This window comes from Prosopis cineraria, unplaced genomic scaffold (assembly GCF_029017545.1).
Source record: "Prosopis cineraria cultivar Desert tree isolate PC_DT_omini unplaced genomic scaffold, ASM2901754v1 PC7, whole genome shotgun sequence".
NCBI lineage: Eukaryota > Viridiplantae > Streptophyta > Magnoliopsida > Fabales > Fabaceae > Prosopis > Prosopis cineraria.
Window position 1 is genome coordinate 30,206,924 of NW_026555338.1, and position 15,567 is coordinate 30,222,490.

Consider the following 15,567-nt stretch of genomic DNA (forward strand, 5'->3'; position numbering starts at 1 on the left):
AAGTGTTTTCTTGATGCCAAAATTTTGAAAATTTGTTCAATTCCATATACGCACTCTTTAATTAGTTTCTTTTGGGGGAGATCAAATAATTTTCTTAATTGTGCAATTTTACCAAAATTATACAATTTTTTTTTTCAAAACGCACCAGTATATGGATTTAAATTCAATGGGGATGTTTTGGCGAAAATTAAAAGAAATGAAAAAAGCCAACCAGACCAAAAGAAGAATGAAGAATCTAAGAAAAAGGAAAAAATAAAAAATAAAAAATAAAAAATAAAAAGAGGAAAGGATTATAAGATAATGAAGGCAAACCTTCTGTAGTCCTTCTCAATCAAAAGCGGTTTATTGTCGCTTTTCCTTTTGCTTTTTTCCCCAAAGCATAAAATGTATATAATAACCAATAAAAAAATCAACCTATCGCTTTAAATTCAAATAAATATCAGGACTCCTCTTATTGGCCAACAAGTTGGCAACAGTTCTAAAGTCAAAGTAATTCAGAACATTTTATTATATATAAATTAAAGAAATTAAAGGACATGCATGTTGCCAATTAACACAGATTCATTACTTAAAATAAAATCCATAAAAAATATATGGTGTGTGTGGAGGGAACAGCAAGCAAAAGAGAAGATAAATCTACAAATATAACAATGAAATGTAGACACGCCCCATGCATGACGATATTTTTTAAAATGTTATTTTACAAAATATATGAATGTATGAAATATTATAAAATCTCAAGTTTTTTTCTTCCTAAGGTATTTCTATAACCAATCTAAGCGTCATTTAATGAGTTATCTTGTTTTAAGAAATGTTTTCTACACACATCTCATGAATCGAATTCTGAAATAATATTCAATTTGTATGGAGCATATAGTTGAAGGGTTTATAAAACAAACTCATGATAAAAAAAATTCCTAAAAGATAGATCTGTTATTAAATAATGAAAAAAAATCATTGATCTTATAGTTTCATCTAATTTTGTTTTTAATTTCTATAATTTTTTTCAGTGTTTTCAATTTCTATCATTTCAGTATTTTTAGTCTTTATAAGAATTAAAGCTTTAAAAGTAAAATCTAATAAAATAATAGGGACTAATGATTATGTTTTTTCTTAAATAATTAATAAATGGACATTCCAACTTCAAATAACAATGGTTATATTTTTTTCCCCTCATATATGCATGATTTTAAATTTATAAAATTGAATCATATCATCAGTCATAAACTTTTCAGTGTGAACTAACTGGGGTTTATCCGTTTCAGCATTTTCAATACCCAAATCCTTGAGATCATCACGTAACTCTTAAATAATTGATTAAACCATGAGAAACGATGATTTAAAAATTGGGCAAATTTGCGTGGCTTTTTCTTTTGGGGGAATTTAGTTTGTGCACAGAATGAAAGAAGATAAAAAGAAAGAAGGTTTTTTTTTTTTTTGGGCATTTACGCGAAAACTGAAATCAAGGCGAGTGAGAGAGAGAGAGAGGTAGCGATCAATGAGAGGGCCAAATGCGAAAAAGAAATTAAGTGGGCTCAAAATTAAAAAAGCTTCATCTGCACTATTCTTCATCTTCTTCTTCATCTTGTTCTTTATTTTGGGACACTCGAAGCTGTGGTCACTGGCGGAGCTATGTGTATGTGGCAGGGGGTGGGGGGAATGCACCCCTCACATGGGGCAAATTACATAGGTGGTATGTGAAAATTACAATCATGCACCCCTAGTTTTATAATTTTGAACCCTCTAAATTTAATAGAAAAATATTTGAGTTCAAGAACTTCTTAAATAAATGATATTTTAACTCATAATTCATAAATTTAAACCAAAAAAATTATTCTCATCACACATATTATTAAAAAATGGATCAAGTGTTGTTTATTTTATAATAAAATCCAAGCATAAAGAATCAAATTTGTTGGTGGTAGTTTTCTCTTTTTCAAATTAAACGGTATATCAACATTCTCAACATATCTTTTTGTCTGAAGATATTCTCAGTATATTTTTTTCCAAATAAAAATATGCATAATTTTATTTATGTTATTATATTTTTTTGTTTAATGTAATTATTTTTAAAATTATTATAATATTTTTTAAATTATGGTGTCTCGTAGCCCTTGACTCTCGGTCCTGTTTCTGCCACTGGCTGTAGTGATAGATATATATATACACAGAGAATCACAAGTCACACCACACGAAGTTCTTTGGATTAGACTGTTAATCTTTTTACCCTTACCTTGTACTGCTTTGAACTACGTGCATGCTTCACCACTTATATCCCCTTCTCATCCTTCCCATATTTTACTATACTTAACACAAATATGTTTCTCTCTGTGTCTCTTTCTAAGTCTTGTCTATGTGCTAATTACAACAACCACACTCAAGTTTCACAACTTGTATTATATTAGTCCAATATATGCACTTTTGGCAATGCGTGTTTGTTGCATGGCAACTATTATTATTTATTAGAATATTTAAGTGTGAGTGAATTGGATAGAATTAGCTTTGAAATTAATACCCCATTCAGACTACAATATATATATATATATCGGTTGGAAAACATTTTTTCCAATCTTTCTGTCCATATAATAACTTGAGTTTAATTAATTACTACTATGCCTACTATCTCTTTCTGTTTCTTTTCACTTGCACGAATTGTATGACTAGGAAAAAATTGAGCTGCTATTGGTACAGTAATACAAAAAAAAAACTAAACAAATTATTGAAAGTTTTCTCAGGAAATTAAATAAAATGGACACGGTTCGTACATCTGGAACAAACCGGCCGCATCATATTTATTATTTAATAAAGAATAAGCGTGATTAATTTATTGATGATACAATAATACGTAATAATCTGAAACGTAATTTAATATATATTTGCATGCTCAGACCATCGATCCTTATTAGTTACTTTATCATTTAGACCAATGATAAAATTTAAATACTAATCAATTTTTTTAATCTATTGAACATGCATGATTATATTGGGTAAACGATAGGTATACTATTATTACAAACAGAAGCATAGAAAGATGGTTTAGAAGCATATATAATTATCACGTTGAAAAACCTAAACGTACAGAAACATAATATAATGAAAACCAAAGGTGGTGGCTACGTTCGCAGAAGAAGGCATCATCATCATCATCTAATCTATCATCGTTCAGCTTTAAATGTGAGACTATTCACTTTGTGTACACAGAGAGACAGAAGCTTCCTCGATATCAGCAAAGCACATATAGAATAGCAGTGCGTTGTATTCTTCCTCTTCCCTTTAAACTTTCTTTTATGTATACTTAGCTTTTCCTCTCTCTCTCTCTCTCTCTCTGAGCTTTCTTGCCAACTTGCAGAGCCCTAAAAATTTCTCTGCAACCAATAAAGCTTGTGGCACCACCCTTCTTTTGGCAAAGAGAGAGAAGCTTCATGATCAAATCTCACAGGGAAAAGAAGACCTGGAGAAAGAAAGTGACACACACAAGAGAAGCTACCTAGCCCTGTGCATGTGTCTATGCATGTTCATTTATTTTGTGTGTGTGTGTGTGTGTGTGTGTGTAATATATTTAAAGCGCAAGGCAAGGCTGGCTACGTGTAGGGTGTTCATAAATCCACGAATGAAGCTGATGTATCCAAAGATTACTACAATTTATCTAAAGTACTAATACCCTAAAGAATTGTCTCTCGTCTTTAATTTTTTTTTATTTCTTTCATTTTCATCCCAAATTAAAGTACTCACAACAACCTTTTACCCCGACCTATCTCTTGATATATATATATATATAATTTTCACATGGTCAAAACTTTAAACTTATCTGTTGTTGTACGAGTATAAATGTAAATTTTTCTTTAAAATAAAAGTTAATCCTGGCCTGTATTTTATAGAACTAAATAGGGCTTTGTGAAGAAGTTTTGGAGCCTAAGGCAAAATTATTTAAGAGGCCTAATAACTAAAGCCAGTTTCAAAATTTTTTATTTAACATTTTTGCCTCTTCAAATCCGAAAAACAAAAAAATTAAAACAATCACAATTTCAATTGAAAAGTAAAAGAAGAACAAACACATATGATACGGCCGATACTTGAAATCATAATTGGTATTTTTTGTTTTCAAGCAAAACTCCCACTTTCAAATAAAAATATATAATTAACATTAATACAATTCTTAACGGGAATGACAATGACCGGTCATATAAGGTGACTGTCTCATTGGCCTAACAGTTCATAGGGCCTTGGAACTAAACTAAGTGAGAGTATTGTTGTATTTTAATGGATCCCAGGGAATATATATGGAGAGTTACGTTGTAGTAAAGAAGAGAAAAGAGTGAAAGAAGTACATATGTGGTGTCGGCTTCAAAGCATGGCTCACTTCTTAGGATACTTCAAAGGAAAAGGATTGTCCCTCTGTGTGTAACTCATTCACCATCATCGTCATTTTAAACATTTCAAAGTTGATTCCTCTCTCTCTCTATCACATATATTAATTTCATCTTTTATACTTCCTTCCTTCACTGCTCTGTCTTTCCAGATGAGTACACACTTGGAGGCCCCGATCTGTATCTCTTTATAATTTGATAAAGAAAAGAAAAAGAAAATCATCTGCAACATCATCATCATCATCATGGTTTTTTCTTTTCTTTCACATATATTTTCCCAAGAGATTTGTCTGCAATCATTGGATAACTAACTCGTATCAACTAACTAAACCGATAATTAACCTAACTGTTTCAAAGGTTATTATCCAAGCGGACATCATTTAAAAAAAAAAAAAGGAACATATCATTAACTCATTTTTTGCTCCTTCCATGGCCCCATCCCCATATATAAAAGATGTTTTTAAGCAAATCCTGTGTATCAATAAAATTTTATTATTTAGCCGAAGGCACATAAAAGCACAATGATTTTTTTGTTTTGTCTCTAATAATATCATAATTAATATTATAGTAGTGGGTAATATAGCACACAATTAATATTTCCTTTTTCAAGATAAGGGTAAAATCATTTAATATAATTACTCAAAAATATCATGACACTCTTTGTATTTTAAAACAAAATAAATTTATAAAAAATACCCTATATATAAAAATAGGAGAGTAGTGCTCCTTTTGGATCTTAATATAAGACAAACTAGACCAACTTTGTGCTTATTAAAAAAATTGTAGTTATTTTCATATATAAAAATTGGTTAAAATTGTTAAAAAAATGAGTAACTTCTCAAGTTTACCCTTCTTTGTAATTAATAATCACAATAAATTGCCATAAACACAAGCAAACCCTTAATAAATAAACAAGGGTGAATTAATAAATTGTCATATATTAATGATAGAAGGCAATATTCTCATATTATATTTTTTTATCGTATAAAGAGTAGACTTTGCCGATAGGAGAAATTATTTCCCCCGAAGTATTTAAAGCAAAGAGTAAATCTCTCTCAACTAAAGTGCTACATATATAAGAGTTGATATTCGAACCCCAATCACTTATTTAAGTAATGAAAGCTTTTATCACTTTTAGTTGGTTCATATTATATTTTCATAATGTTCATAATAATTTATACATGGATATTTTAATTAATTGATTTTTCAGGTCAGGTGAAAGCAAAATATTCATTTTGAGATGAAAAAGAATTCATAAAGAATCTACCTAATTAACAATAACTAGATACTTGCTTCCAATAATAAGCCAATTGTGTTTCTTGATCTTCTTCTTCCCCTTCACTCTTATGCCCACTTGCAATCTTAACATTAAATCAAATAAGAGGAGGATATGTGTTTTCAATAATGAAATCTTATTTTGCATTTCTCTCCTACAACTGCAAGTATACGTAGTTTTAGGGAAAACTTTTTGTTTTTTTTAATCTATTACACACTGCTTAATAGTGACGCAGAGAATGTTTGAAAAGTGGCTCCAAAGAAAGCTATAAAGAGAAAGCCATCAATATGCCATATAAAGAGAACAAGTTTGTCTGCTTCTATATTTGCTCATCCATCTTATATTAATTTACCTTGCCCAAATGAATTAAATCAATTACCAATGAACTCACTAAGATGCTATTGCACACTCATAACATTGAGTTATCATACACAATATCAAAACATGACTTTAAAGGCCTATATCTTATGCCATAATAATATATTAGTCTGCTGGAAAAAACCCTAGATAATATAAAGTACAAATTTCAAGACCTAGTTCAAAAGTCTAGATCTTGGGTTCATAACAAGTCAATTATACAAGAAATTAAATTATGTTAAACTTGGATAATTCACCCAAATGGAGAGCTTCTACCTTGTGCCATGGTACCACTGCTAATCATGGGGCTCATCCTTTCTCCTTGAAGAGGGGTTGTAGTCTGTGTCCTTCTTGGTGACGGCCTTTCAAGCTTCACTGAAGCATCCGAAAACTTGTCACACACAGCGTCTCCTTGTAGCACCGGCTTTGTGTCGTAAATCTCTGACATGGGATCCATTTCGCCGGCTCTATGATCCAACGACGGCGGTGCAATGTGAAGTTGATGGTCAAGACCTTTGAAAGGATCATCTTGAGGTCCTCCGAGGCATGATGAAGCTGTCCCTAAATCTTGATGAAGCCGAAGATCGTCGTTCCAAATCAAAGGACTCTTTCCAGTTGTAGTGCTATTATAAGGACTCGGCCTCTTTTTCCCTAGACACAAATTTTCGTTATTGTTATTGTTATTATTGTTTGGCATCATCAACCCTTCAAGCTGTGGCCTCTCCATATGGTGAAGATGATGATCAATTTGGTCGCCCCCATTGCCGCCGCCATAGATGGTGAGTTCTTGGAAAGGAAAACTAAGAGGGGAACTAAAGTCTTTCATGACTCCTATTTCGGGGATGGCTTGAGTTGCTCCAATATTGATATTGCCTTTTAAGTTATTAGTGGCAGCCATGTTTTCACCTGCAAGTGTTTGATAAGCCTTCTCCAATATACTCTGCATGTACTTTCCTTGAGCTTCAATCCTTAGCTGAAGGTGTTTCTGGACCTGCCACATGAATATAACCTAAATCCTTCAGAACATGTTAAGAAACTAGTGATTGCATAATATATATATATATATATATATATATGAAGAAAGATGAAAAGAAAAACAGAAGAAAAAACTCTATACATGATTATTTTGTTTCATGCATGTAAGTCTCTTTAAGAAACATGACTATAGAGGATTTATTTAAGAATTATTGCTGTGTCCTCGAAATTAAAATGATATTATATAATTCAGTCTCAGTTCTCTTTCTCTCTGTTTTTTTTTCCTCTTCCTATTCAATTATACCTTTTGCTGACTTGCAAAAGAATCAACTCTTATTCCAAACTTGAAGAAAATTCAAGTAAGTTATTTTTTAATGATAAAAAGTGAGTAAATTATTTATTTTCTTTATTCTCTTACCTCGAGCTGTTCATGCAGTCTTCTCTGCACCTCCATTTGCATCCTAATTGCATCAACCATGCGTGAGTTACTGTTCATACAGTGTCACACGAACACATTCCATGCACAAAGAAAATCATAACCCCCCAAGCCCCAGGAAAAAAAGAATAAAAAAATAAAACTCAGGATTTGTTTTCTTAAAATAAAAAGAAAAAAAAGATTGAAAATAAAATATTTTAAAACATATTAACCTGTTAAACGGTTTAAAATTAATGAAGAAAATAGAACCGAGTCATACTCATTCATGTTGCGACCAATCATGGCGGATGGGGAGGCCGTGTTTCGTTGAAGCTCTAAAGCCGAAGCTGCACAGAGAGTAAATAAAAAGATCAAGTACATAATTTTTTTAAAAAAATGAATGAAAGAAAGAAAAATTAAACTATCATGAAGTGTAAAGACATAAAAAGTTAAAAAAAAAAAAAACAAGAGATTGAGGAACCCTAGAAAGAAGTGTCACCTCTCATGCTATCCTTAATCGAATGATCATTGAATTCCTTGTGGGGTTGCTTCCCAAGCCTAAATTTCTGCGAAACCAAAAAGAACATCAGATTAAAGCGAAAGAGAAGAAACAAAGCCTTCGACATAGCTATAGATCGATCAAACCCCCCAGAAATTAATCCGCAGCATACAGTCCCAAAAGCTAGATAGTGATAAGATTCTAAAGCAAAAGAGAAAGTCAGTGTTGATACCTGAAGGTGGCTCTTGAGATGGTAAAGGGTAAGACCCTTGACGCCCATAACCCTCATGATGGTTTTAGGAGTGGCCTCTGCAAAATTGTGATGCAGATAGAGATTATATTCATAACAAGGTTTGGTTGAAGAAGAAGAGTAATTGACGATGATGATAAGAAAGGGACGTACTGTCAGGGCCACCGAGCTGAGCGACAGCATCGACAAAGCGTTCATGGAGTTCGACGGTCCAGCGAAGGCGAGGCTTGGGGTCGGTGGTGAGGACGAGGCCAGAGTCGGCTTGAACACACATGGGCCGGTCGTGGGAATTCATAGTGGAGGGCTTCTTCGGAGGGAACATTCTCTCCATCAGGCAGAGATTCAAGCAGAACAAATGCGATGCAAATAGGGAAGAAGAATTGGGTGCGTTTCAATTTGAAGACAAGAGACGGGGGAGAAAGAGAGATGATATGCGAATGCCTTTAGTTTCGCTCCTCAACTATAAAAAACCATATAACCAGGCCGACTACTTAAAGCTTCCTTCTTAACTAACAAAAGGTTGTTTCACTTTATAAGCAATTTGGCTTGTAATGTATAAGATTGTGGGATCAAATTTTACTTTTGATATGAACACATTATTAGTGGGTAATCTGTTATAAGTGTCTATATAAAATCTCATTGAACTTGGATGTATGCCCAGTCTTGATGATTTTTCAGGACTCAATTCATTTAAATTTTTGTTCATAAAAAAATAACTTCCTTCGTAATTAATTATATTTTAATTATATTCTTCTAATAACATCGACACCCTTCCTTTGCCAAAAGATACTTCTCTCCCCCTCCCGCTCTATCCCAAAAAAAAAAAAAAATTCCAGCCTTGATTATTAAATTAAGCATGTGTTATGTAATTAATTGCATTTTCACATGCATATATCCCTCACATGTTTTTTTTTTTCCCGACCAGTTCCCCTCGCATTATTTTGCATGTAGATAGAGAAAGATATATATATATATATACATATATATGATTTATTAATTATCATTAGTTGATTTGTATGTCCTTAGAATAAGGCATTGGAAATTGGACAGGTCATGACATTTTTTAAAAAAAGTTAATGATAAAAAATATAGTTGGATCATGATCAAACCAATTATAAATACAATATTTTATTAAACCAATATATAATCAAGACACTTACTCAATGGTGTATTAGGTTAATCAATGGTGTATTAGGTTAATTTATTGAGTTCACTTGATTTTCAATATTAAACTCACTTTATAATAAGTTACAAATTTAGATATTTAGTAGAATTATATTTAAATAAAGAATTAATAATATAGTTGTGAATTATAAAAAATTACAAAAATATTCAGTTTGAATTTTTTATAAAAATAGATATTCAAAAGAATTTATTATGAATGGTACTCCTCATCCCATAAAACAATTTTAAAAGTATTTCAGTATCTCAAAATATAAAAAAATTAAAAAAATTAATTAAATATACTTTTTAATATTATCCTTTACTTTTATTTTATTTTCTCTTCATTTCTCTTTATTTAATATCTCACAAATAAGGTTATATTAAATGAAAATTATTTTTCAATATTTATATTTTTTTGGCCAAAATTTATATTTTTATTTTAAAAAACTAAGTTTGTAAAGATTAAATTTGGTCAGTTTTATTAATATGTATAGTTTTATCTTATAAATTGGGACTAAAAGAATACTAGTGCATAATAATAATTTTATAAAAAATACTTTACTCGTCTCAAATTATGAGATATTTTTAAATAAAATTTTATATATTAATAAGTCTTATTAAATATATTTAATAACTTTTTTTTAAAATAAAAATATTATAAATTTTTAAAAATATCATTCATTTAATATATAAAAAAAAGGGGTGATACGAAATTAAATACATAAATATAGAAAGAGTAATATTAGATTAAACGTATTTAATAAATTTATAATTTTTTCAAAATGTCTTCATGTTAAAACTTTGGAATGGGAAGTAATTAGTGATGATGACCATGAGGATGGACTAAGCATATACATACGCTAAGGAGTCATATCTAACGTACCTAGAGATTTGCATAGGCGAGTCATATCGTGGTACGACATCCTTTTTAGCATAATAAATATGAGCCCATCAAGCCACCAATAAGCAATAATATAATAACACTAAGATTTTGCTTTTTTTTTTTTTCGTTCCAATAAAAAGTTCTATTCTTGTATTTGACCGCATAATTTTGAATTATTGAAAGGAGAATGCCCCTCCACATCAAGGTGCTTTGGCTTATCAATTATTATCCAGGTGTCATTTTAAAATATCTTTCACAAAAAATTGTGTTGCTATTTTGAAATATCTTTCATTATAAAATCTTAATAAGATTTGATTATTCTTAAACTATTTCACCCTTTATTAATTAATAAAAATAATGATAGATTGAGTAAGTATTTATATATAAAAATTCTTCTTTAATTAAAAAATTGTCACTAGAATTTTCGTGATTTTTTGAAGCATTTTTACTTTAAAATTTCAATAAAACATTTTTTTACCATTCTTCATAAAAAATTGATAGGTAGAGCATTCACTGCTCATTAATCTTTGGAGCCTGCTCTATTAGAATTAATCGAGTAAATCCGATATAGCTAAATTATACTCTATCTGTTCTAAATTATAAGAAAAATTTTTAAAAAAATTAATATCTTAAAATATAAGACACTTTGATAAAAATAAAATTTTATTAATGATATTTTTTCAATGTTAATATTTCCATTATATTAATTTCTTTAATATTATTTTTTCATAAATAGTGTATTAAATGGAGCATATTTTTAAAAATTTTTATTTTTATTTTTAAAAAAGCTGCAAAGTGTATTTAATAATATGTATTATTAATATGTATAATTTTTATTTAAGAGCATTTTATAATTTAATACGGAGGTAAATAGTGCATGTTTTCAAGATTCAATGACCTAAATAGTTGGGACTTGGGATCTGTATTGTTTTAGGTGTAAAAAAATTATTATCTATTTTTTTGGGGAGAAAAAATTAGTATTATATATTTCTTCATAAAAGGTAAACTTGAAAATATCGAGAAGTAATCAGTATGAACGTGCGTGCATATTTTTGTTTTTCCTGTGAGGGCGCATATCCTTTTAGAAATATGATAAAACTTTTGGCTTTCGCACTTCGACAAAAAGAAAGCAACAAATAAACTCGAAATTTCCATTGAAATATTTATAGACGTGATCCTTATTGTTTTTACTAGAAAGAACATGTTTTGACGTGGTGAAAATCTTAAAAATAAAATATTTATATAACTCAGCTTATTAAAAAAATTTGTATAACTCATTGTTTTGGAGCAATAACTTTTCAAATGAAAGGTCTTCAACTGTGGGGAAAATCTTAGCCCAAAACAACTCACCGGAAAACGCCCTCTTCATATTTCTCTTCTATCATAAAAATAAAAACAAGTCTCCCTTGGTTAAGATATGACCAAAATAATTCAACTTCGATGACAATATTTATCTTCTATTGATAACAAAAATTTAAAATATTTTTAAGACCATTGTTTCAAACTTATTATTTATTTCTTGTTAAAAATTATAAAATTAGTTAGTTGTGAATTAAAAATATATTTATACTGATAAAATATGTATGTTTTTAATATCCGTTGTATCCGTATATAAACATCAAATACAGACCTACAATGTTAATAGTTATACTATAAACATTAAATAGAGTATACCTATTTTAGTCAAATTTATAGATATAAGCTCAACTTATTATTTTTTAATACAATATTAAAAAAGGGCATAACTCTTTTAAAAGGAAATTAAGGATTAGGTACTTCAAATTTTAGTATATTTAGAAAATAGATATTTTAGCTTTAATTTATACTCAATTATTTATTGTAGGGGATACACACACAAAAGTAGAAATAGATGAAAGAAGAGGTAATCATTTTCTTTCTGTGTTATTCTATCTTTAGGCATAAACATGAAAACTTTCTCTTTTGATTCTTTGCATGTTCGAAATGAAACCATATGAACTTCAAATTTGAAACAAATATTTGGAGTTCACACTTCACACTCAAGACAAGCAAGAGTTCAAATGTATATCTTTTTTTTTAAAAAAAAATTTCAAAATAAAGAGAAATGGAAAATGTAAGTGTTACCTATCATCATGATGAGAAAGCACAAAGAAGAAAAATGGAACCAAAACTTTAGAGTTTGTGGTTGGTAAAATAACTTAAGGATATCGTTGTAATATGAACCTTTTGATAGCATCAGTGGGGGACCTTCTCGTTCTATAAAACTTTATATATATGTTTAAAAAATCAAAACCTAATTAATCACTTTTTATTGAATTAAATATTGAAGATACTCATTGTAATTAAAGATTATTTTTCCAACCATATATATCGAAACACAACATATAGAATAAACTGTATTTTCAAGCCCAAAAAACAAATAAAATTTGTAGATTCTAATGACACTATATGCTGTTTTATTAAAGATATTCTTTAAAAAATTCAAAATTAATTGACCCTTGATCAATTGATACTCCAATCAATTTTTGATTGGCTTCAACATGCCAATTTGATGAATTAAATAAATAGATTCAATAATCAATTTCATCAAATTTTCGATTCAATTAGTCTACTTAATTAAGAGTATTAATTAGACTATCAGAAAAAAACAAATAGGCAACAAAATAGTAAAGCAAAAAAACTTCACCTCCTTTAATTTGTGACAAAAATTTAAAGAAGTGATGAAATGCTTCAAATTGAGGCGAGAATAAATGCTTTTTCTTCTTTGACAATCAAACGAAGATTCCTTTTTCCAGAAAGTGTAAAAACTAATTGTGTTATTTTGGAGCATACAGATATGCTAATAATTAGTTCATAATCTCTTATATATATTTTATTGATAAACCCTTCAGAATTTAATTCAACTGATTTGTCCCATAACGTGAGCCAATTTTGACCAGGCCACTATAAATAATAGACAATTCGAACCAATCAATGAGTTACAAGTGGACAAAAAAATCTGATCTGAAACAAAGAAAATCTATGTGATTAAGACTATAGCTAAGTGAGTGGCTTCCATATTACTCGTTTATTATTCGAATGCTAATTATTATAAACCCATAATTTAATTGGTAACATGTCCATTCATATAGTTGAGGGGTGCAGATGATTAAAACTAGAAAAAATAATTAATTAATTAAGTGGGATTCTTCTTATATTATGCCATTGTGATTTAGGGCAAGCAAAGCAAGAGTTTTTCACTTTTCTTTAATTGTGTTTTAAAAAGATGGAGAGAACGTACTACAATATTGCAAAAGTGGGTTCGGTTTAGTGAGAGAAGGAGGCTGTTTGCTTGAATTTTAAGCATCTTTATGGGATGCCTGTGAATATATTCTTCCATATGAATGAATATATTCTGTTTGAAGGTGAACTTGTGGGTCCCATTCTTTGTGTTAAATTCCAATATTCCATGTGGATGAGCCTAAGTTGTGTGCATTAACTAATTCATTTTAATATATATAATTAGTTATTATTTATCAATAACAATAGTTTATTTGAGTGGAGATACTATACTTAATTTATTTTTAAATGAGATCTCAAATTTAATGTTGTTTATAGAAAAACATATATTAAAAAATTTTGCATATTTGAACCCGAACATGATAGATTGATCAATAGTATTAGACAATAAACAGTTCTAAGACAAGATTAATTGTTATCTAATTATAACCGATTGTTCCAGTGCCTAGTACTCCTTTCATTTTTTATTGTTAGAGAAACTATCACTTTTCACTTGTATTTTTTTTAATAAGCAAAATCACCCATTTTAATAAGTATTTATTACACATTTTCTAAATCATCCTTCATAATTTATATTAATAAAAAATAATTAATGCATGCTTATGCTAATAAACACAGGATATTTTAGTCTTTTTTTTATTTTTAAATATAATTATTATAGTTAATCGACTTTCTTAAATTATGTGATATAGTTTTTTTTAAATATATATAGAAACGAAAAAAATATTTTTTATTTACCTTCAATACTAAGCGTGGAGGTTGTTTATTACTCTCTAGATCTATTTATAACAAATAATCATTTCATATGGATTCATAAATATATTTTAAGTTTTTCTTGGCAAAAATGCCCATATTAATTACTCAATCATTAAAAAATAAAATGTATTTTTAATTGAATTATATCTTTCAATGAATTAATTAATTAATTGTGTTTAAACCGATACTATTTTAACATGCTTGCCCTTTTTTAATAGATTGTCTCATTTAAAAGTGAATGATTAAGTTGTTTATTTATTAAGGATGTTTTTAAATGAAATTCATTAATTATACATTGAAAAACTAAAGATGTCTTGTATTTTTTAACACACATCTAACCTAAAAAAAAACTTAATTAATGGGGGTAAAACATAAAACAAATTAATAAATACATAAAATAATGGGTGGTTGCTCCTTATATTTAGGCCTCAAAAAAGACTTTCATGTGCTTTTTATAAAGAGGTTTTCAGGGTGTTGCTAAGAAGATATCTCTTTTTTTTTTCTTTCCATATAAAAGCGTATCACGTATGAATAATTAATGTAACTCACCATGCATTGCAAAATTGACTAAAAGATATATTCATGTACCATAATTTTATTCAATAATTTAAGAAAAATATTTTTGACTCAAAAATTGTTTCATATTTATACATGAATGTATGGAAGAATCTAACAATGAACATCTGAAAATTTCATTCACTTCAGTTCCTTTGCCAAAATTAATGAACATGAGATGAAGTGATGAAAATTATATAGATATATGCAAAAAGCTTAATATTTGAAACAGGCCCTACCTATACATACTCTACATGAAAATATTGATGACAATGCACATGGATATGCATGTGCATGTGATGCATGTTCTTGAAAATGCCGATAAGGTAGAATAAGATGTGTGTGTGTGTGTGCATGAAAGACATTCCATTCCATTGTCATTATCAGAGCTTTTCTTAGCTTAAAAAGTTTAGTCAAATGACTTTGGATTGGAATAGTGAATGGCATCCCAAGTAAGAAATAAACCACACATTATGGGATTAACATGCTATCGGTAGTTGTGGGGTTAACACTATTTTCCCATCCCTCCGCATATTACGTTTATTTATTTATTTTTATTTATTTCTCAGTAATCAAAAATCAAATATCAAAGCCACTTGTAAAAAGAAACTCGCCCACCAACAAGCGCTTGGTTCAATTGGCAACAAAATTGTACCAATTTAACCAAAGATATTGAGTCCGAGTACTGAGAATGCAATAATATTTGTTAGTAAAACTTTCACCCAAAAGGTTTCAATCTCACTCAATTCAGATTAGTCAAAACCGTAGGCTTTCGAACATCAAATAGTTTACTAACCAAAGAAAAAACAATG

At 29.2% G+C, this 15,567-nt stretch overlaps 1 protein-coding gene across 2 annotated transcripts; it reads right to left on the bottom strand.

The window, feature by feature from the left end:
- Positions 1 to 6,088: 6,088 nt before the first annotated feature.
- On the bottom strand, positions 6,089 to 8,619 carry LOC129315830 (myb family transcription factor IPN2-like). 2 transcript variants are annotated; one of them, XM_054959905.1, is made up of 6 exons: positions 8,293 to 8,619; positions 8,122 to 8,198; positions 7,890 to 7,956; positions 7,671 to 7,737; positions 7,394 to 7,463; positions 6,089 to 6,991 (listed from the first exon to the last, which is right to left on the bottom strand). In XM_054959905.1, exons 1-6 carry the CDS (start codon positions 8,468 to 8,470, stop codon positions 6,254 to 6,256), a joined length of 1,197 nt encoding a protein of 398 aa, XP_054815880.1. In that variant the 5' UTR covers positions 8,471 to 8,619; the 3' UTR covers positions 6,089 to 6,253. The 2 variants fall into 2 exon arrangements, with proteins under 2 accessions (XP_054815880.1, XP_054815881.1); XM_054959906.1 differs by having other exon boundaries at positions 7,394 to 7,436; positions 8,293 to 8,617.
- Between the last annotated feature and the right edge of the window lie 6,948 nt (positions 8,620 to 15,567).

Bases quoted from the DNA above. Each gene is read 5' to 3' on its own strand.
- LOC129315830 (XM_054959905.1), bottom strand. From the start codon at position 8,470: ATGGAGAGAATGTTCCCTCCGAAGAAGCCCTCCACTATGAATTCCCAC. The intron at 8,199-8,292 runs GTACGTCCCTTT...ACAATTTTGCAG, and splicing joins TCAGCTCGGTGGCCCTGACA to AGGCCACTCCTAAAACCATC. The intron at 7,957-8,121 runs GTATCAACACTG...TTGGTTTCGCAG, and splicing joins ATCTCAAGAGCCACCTTCAG to AAATTTAGGCTTGGGAAGCA.